At 45.7% G+C, this 6,097-nt stretch overlaps 1 protein-coding gene across 3 annotated transcripts in view; it reads left to right on the forward strand.

Annotated features, from left to right (window-relative positions):
• The window catches only part of P4HA2 (prolyl 4-hydroxylase subunit alpha 2), a 50,640-nt gene that overhangs the window by 11,601 nt on the left and 32,942 nt on the right, over positions 1-6,097 (forward strand). For all 3 annotated transcript variants that reach the window (XM_019535047.1, XM_019535045.1, XM_019535046.1), the window contains one exon: positions 2,254-2,362. In XM_019535047.1, coding sequence (XP_019390592.1) covers positions 2,278-2,362 — 85 coding nt within the window. In that variant the 5' untranslated portion in view covers positions 2,254-2,277. The remainder of the gene's footprint in view (positions 1-2,253; positions 2,363-6,097) is intronic.

The following is a 6,097-nucleotide window of genomic DNA, read 5'->3' on the forward strand; positions in this document are numbered from 1 at the left end:
CCCCCCCCCCCCGGCCTCCCAGAAGAATTACAGCTTCTAGAAAAAGAGCTCTTCCATGCATATCAACTGCTTTTAACCCATTTGTCCACTACCACTAGCTTAGCTGCTTGCCTGCTATGTGCATCAGGCCCCTTCTGTTTCATTTGTGTCCTAGCTCTCGGGAGCTGCAAGTCTTGCCATGCGTCCCTGTTTCCAGAGGTGACGTTACATCTGGGATCTGGAAGTCCTATGGACAGAACAAGGCTGGGAGCATGACTCTGTAACGAATCAAACCGTTTTCACTTGCAGCTTTTTTTTTTTTTTTCAGTCTCTGCTGCCAGTTGTCCTTAGCAAATGGCTTTACTTTAACCTCCCTGGATGTCCTTTCCAAAAGAACATCAAGCAAAGCACTTAAGAAATATGACCTCAGTTATTTTGAGGATTTTTTGTTTGCTTGCAGACAGGTAATCCAGTTTCACAAACCTTTGAGGTGGGGAGGAGGGAGGGGAATGTTTTAAGTATGTTTAAGACTAAGCTTTGGGCCATACTTGCTGAAAAGCTATATGGAAAGCACTGTGAAGAGATACATCATCGTGGGCTTTAGTGTTTTGTATGTTGGTGTCTTCAGAGTAAAACTACTGAATTTACAGGCAGCGGGAGATGGTTTTTAACAGTAGATGCTTCTTAGGTGGCTGTGTACAGCAAGTTGAACTCAGGTCTTTCCAGATCCTCTGTCAGCAGTAATTATGATGAGGCCAAAACTCAAACAGAATTCAGCTGCCTATGTGCAGCTTTCGTTTCTACTCCTGTTAGCACAGAACTAATACCGAAATAACTGTGAATATGCCAAAAAGGCATATCTGCTGACAGGCGTTCTCACATAGTCACTTTTCTGAAATTTTCCCTTAGTGGTGTCTTTTTCTCTCTCTAACGTCTCTAGAGAAACAGGTTAAATTGCCACAGCAGGTGGAGCCTTGTAGTGGACATTTCCCTTCCATTAATGTCAAATTTAAGCACGATAGAAAGTGACCCTGTAACTATGTAGTTTTAATATGAGCAACATATACTTCCCTTGGATGCTGCTATAACTAATTATCATGATGTAGGAAGAATGAGAAACAAAGGTGAATTCAGGGCAGTGGGCCAGAATTAGAGCTCTGCTGCATCCACGTTGAACGGGAGTGTCTGGGAGACAGTGTTTATTAAATGATTCAATGGGAAGCAGTGGAAGGGATGGGCTTTTTTGTAATGCCCAATTTCTGAGCTGTTGGAAGGACGGACTGAGTGCTGGGTACGCGACTCTATGCACCATGCTGCAACAAAATCCAGATATGGCTGCCACTAAATCTCATTCCTGGCCTGTTAATGTTTGATTGGGTTTAACAAGCTGTTCTCCATGCATTAAAAAGGACCAACCAGTTCTCTGCTACCTTCCTCCGTTATTTTTTGTCTGCGGGTGTTACATGCTCTTTGATAGAGTCCTCATGACTTGGGGGAGCTGTGCTAGTTTTTGAATGGGGGGAGTTAGAAATTGCCTAATTTTCTTACCCTTTTACTAGCTTGTCCTTTAAGTGGGTCTGACATGGAGGTAGGTTGCATTGTAGAGGTCAAAGACAGATGTTGAGAAGCTAAGGCTAGAGCTTGATCCTAAGGCTTGAGCTTCCAGGGCTTGATCCTATTCCAGTGAATCCATGGCAGTCTTTCCCTAGACTTTAGTAGGAGCAGGACCCTAGATTCTGGATAAGGCCATTTAAACTGCACCATCAGAATTGTTTGCTCCTTTTATACCAGAGTTACATTTGGTCCCAAACCCATTAAAGTCAAGAGACTTTTAAAAACGTACTTGAATTAAAATGTTCTTCCTCTGTGCATTTTAGTATAATGGGATATAGGTGGCAGCTGCAGTTTTTTCCAGGGTGGTGTTCCCTTTCTTGAAAAGATACCCCTTGTGCCTAACTACCATTTTCTCTATGATTTTGAAGAAAAGGACTTTGCTTCCATGCCAAGCCTTATCTCTGGCACTATAGTGTGAGCCAGGCCTTCTGCAGGCCAGTGTAACATATTTCTGTCGCATTTTTCATGCTTGATGCCAGATTGCATGCATTTTTGAGAGCAGTCTTTAAAAATCAACCAAGCAATTCTGTTCTTCACTGTTCAAATATAAATCCTTATTTCTAGTAGAAATGGAATTTTAATTATTCTTTATTATGATGCTAACAAGTTTTATTTGCAAACAGTGTATCTGATTTTTCACCCTTTCCACCCCCTTCCCAGAGCCTACGGATTGGAGCCTTTTTAATGATGAAGCCCTGGATGCTGTTGCTGCTGTTGACCTGCATTAGCTGCACATGGACCACACAAGCAGAGTTTTTCACCTCCATAGGTATGGAAGGAGTCTGTGCAAGATGAAATGATAGATTTGCAAAGTTGGAACGTGTGTATCCCACTTCCACTACAGTGTGTGTGTGTGTGTGTGTGTATAAATGTTTTTATAAGCGTCACATCAAAACTCAATTGAGCATCATCTACATCAGAGATAGATGGCCTGTTGCAAACCCCTAATGCAATTGTGTGGAGTACATTTTGCATTGGTGCAACATAATCTGATTAAACTACCTCATTGTGAACACCAGCAGTGATGAACAAATGGGTACAATTTCTTTGCAGGCAGGGCCTCTTTACTGAATAGGCATACAGGAGAAAAAGATGCTCAGTTATCAACAGTAATTGTGCACTTGTTGGGCTTTGAGCACATTACTGCAGGCACTCTTGAAGGTTTAGTGTTAAAATATTAATTTAAAAAAAGAAAAAAACCTCTTTATGCCCCAGAAGCTCTAACAATGTAAGGGCCCTCTGAGGGAGGCTGTAGAACATAAGCAGTGGTGACTAATTTCCCTTTCTAATTATTTCACATCAAATTTAGTGATTTGCATTAAAATTCCGTGGCATTTCTTGCCGTTTGCATAATGAATATTGGGAGCTCTAACTGTTCACTGGGTCGCATCCAATTAAAACCCCTTCCCACTTTCTGAAAGGTGGGGGACAGAATACAGTTTTCAGCTGTGTATGCTTACTAGCTCAGATTTGTTTTCTAGATGTTTCATAAACGGACAAATGAAGAAAAATCCACAGGCGAGATTGTTAATTGTATCTAGCAAGCCTGTGACCCTTGGATTAAATTGCAAGCAGATGAATGTTGTTTTCATCATGTATGATTAAAGTGGACCCTTTCTGCTATGGATGAATGGTTTCTCCTTCCAGCCCTTTCATGTGACCTGATTTAAAAATAAATCTTCTGCAGTAAAAACTGCACACAAAGCTGTCTTGCAGTGAATGTAAATGGTTACACAAGGCCAATCAGTGAGAAGAGGAAAAATTAACATGTGGGGGTTTATCTCACTTTAAAGGGACCTTTGATTTCCAACCCCCCCCCATTGTACTGTATAGCTGACTCAAACATTACGTAGATAATAGTTGGAAATCTAGAATATGGTAAAACTGTGGATTCTGCTGGTGCTTTAGTTCCTTCTGCTGCAAAAGCCCCGTCTCGACAGACAGACCTCTGAACTCTGGTATAAGCATAGGCAGTTTTTAAAATTAGTCCCAAAGGAATCAAGACACAAAGCCTTACTGAATTGCAGCAGGTGCCTGTTGGGTGTCTGAGCGCAAGAACCCACCCTCCTGTTTATATCAGCAGTTTTTTCAGGGACCCAGGGTGGTGTAGGGTGACATGTGGATATCTTAAAGTTCAGTTAGGCATCTAATATGTGGAATAAGATGTGGTCCCAGGTGTGTTATTTGTAACTAGACAATGACACCAAAGTCGGAAGAAAAGAAGTCGAGTCCCGGCCAAAGCAAATCTCTCTGAGCTGCATTTAAAGGTATGCAGTGAAAATGAACAGTGACTTATTCTTTGTCCTTTCCTGCTAGTTAGAAGTTTATTCTTTGTGTTCACAGTTGCTGTGAATGTCCTTCTTCTCTTCGTACGTTTCCCTGTTTCTGAGCCTTGCTCAGGCAGGATGCTGAGCTGAAAACAGAACGTGCTGCTAGGTTTCACCTAGGAGGGCTGCTTAATTATGTCTCAGTAGTAATTATTACTTTGGAATGCTGAAAATAAAATCTTTAGCTACGTTTGTCAGTCTAATTGGATTCAGTGCTTAGGACCCAAAAAGCAAGACCTCCTCAGTGGGTACAATTTTGAAACATTTGACTGGGCATTAGACATAGAGGGCTATAGGCTGTTTAGAAGAGATAGGAAGGGGAAAAAAAGTGGGGGGGTTGTGCTCTATGTTAGGGAACCTTATACCAGTTCTGTCTTCCAAATGGGACCAGAGGAAGGCTTCACTGAGACCCTGTGGGTCAAACTTCAAGGAGGGCGCGGGGAGAGGGATCTGGTGGTAGGGGTTTACTACAAGCCACCACATCAGGAGGAAGAGCTGGATCTGGAATTCTCCGGGCAGCTGGGGGAGGCCGTGTGTGCAAAGGATGTTGTGGTCATGGGGGATATGAATTACTCTGACGTCAACTGGGAGGAGCAGTTCTCCAGGTCTAGCCACTCACGACGGTTCCTGGCGTGTGTCCAGGACCTACACCTTGTGCAGGAGGTACTCATCCCCACTAGGGGAAACGCCGTACTGGATCTGGTGTTAGCCTCTGGGGACAACCTGGTGGGGGAGGTGCTAGTACAAGGGAGGCTAGGGGACAGGGATCATGAAATGATCCAGTTTGCTATTCAGAGAAAGGTGGGGAGGGTAGCTAGCACAGCGCAAATGCTTGACTTTAGGAAAGCCAACTTTGATGTGCTCAGGGCAGTAGTCAGGGAGGCACTTGGAGCCCGGGGTAGCTAGTATGGGAGTTCAGGAAAGGTGGTCCTTCCTTGAGGAGGCTATCCTTGGGGCACAGCAGGATGCAATTTCTCTGCGCAGGAAGGTAGGAAAAGGGTCCAAGAAAACTTCATGGTTGAGCGTGGATATCCAAGCTGGCCTGAAGGCAAGGAAAAAAGCATACTGGTGGTGGAAGCAGGGGGCAGGGACCAAGGAGGAGTACACCTCCCTGGCCCGAGCTTGTAGGGATTTGGTAAGGAAGGCTAAAGCAGCACTGGAGCTTAGATTACCTTCTGGGATTAAGGATAATAAAAAGTTCTTCAAGTATATAGGTAGCAAGAAGAAGTCTCGGGTTAACATTGGACCACTACGAGGCAGGGCAGGGCAGTTGGTGACGGACGCGCGAGAGAAGGCAGAACTCTGCAACAAGTTCCTTGCCTCCGTGTTCCTGTCCGCTGACAAGGGGGTGCTCTCGGGTGACAGTGTAGAGAGGCCCGGGAAGGATGCGAGTTCCCCGACTGTTAGTTCAGACCTAGTTAAGGATTACCTACAGGGCTTAGATGTATCCAAGTCAGCGGGCCCGGATGACCTCCAACCGCGGGTGCTGAGGGAATTGGCTGGTGTCATTGCAGAGCCTTTGGCACGGCTGTTTGAGGAGTCCTGGTGCTCGGGCCAAGTCCCTGAGGACTGGAAAAGGGCCGATGTGGTCCCTATTTTCAGAAAGGGTAGGAAAGAAGAGCCTGGCAACTACAGGCCAGTCAGCCCCACTTCTATCCTGGGAAAGGTCTTTGACAAAATTATCAAGGGCCACATTTGTGAGAGCCCTGCAGGGGAAGGGATGTTGAGGGGTAACCAACATGGGTTCATGCCAGGCCGATCCTGCCTGACTAACCTGGCCTCTTTCTATGACCAGGTAACAAAGAACTTAGATGGGAAGGAGGAAGTTGATGTCATCTTCTTGGACTTCCAGAAGGCCTTCGACACAGCGTCCCACCCAGTTCTGGTGGGCGAGCTGAGGGACTGCGGCATTGCCGAATGCACAGTCACACGGGTGGCAAACTGGCTCCAGGGGCGCACCCAGAGGGTGGTGGTGGATGGGTCGATGTCGACCTGGTGGGGTGTGGGCAGCAGAGTTCCCCAGGGCTCGGTCCTTGGGCCAGTGCTGTTCAACATCTTCATTAGCAACCTGGACGAGGGTGTGGAGCACCCTGTTCAAGTTTGCTGATGACACCAAGCTGTGGGGTAAAGTGAATACACCGGCAGGCAGGGGCCGCATCCAGGCAGACCTGGATAGG

The sequence above is a fragment of the Crocodylus porosus genome, unplaced genomic scaffold (genome assembly GCF_001723895.1).
Source record: "Crocodylus porosus isolate Cpor-Errol unplaced genomic scaffold, CroPor_comp1, whole genome shotgun sequence".
Lineage (NCBI taxonomy): Eukaryota > Metazoa > Chordata > Crocodylia > Crocodylidae > Crocodylus > Crocodylus porosus.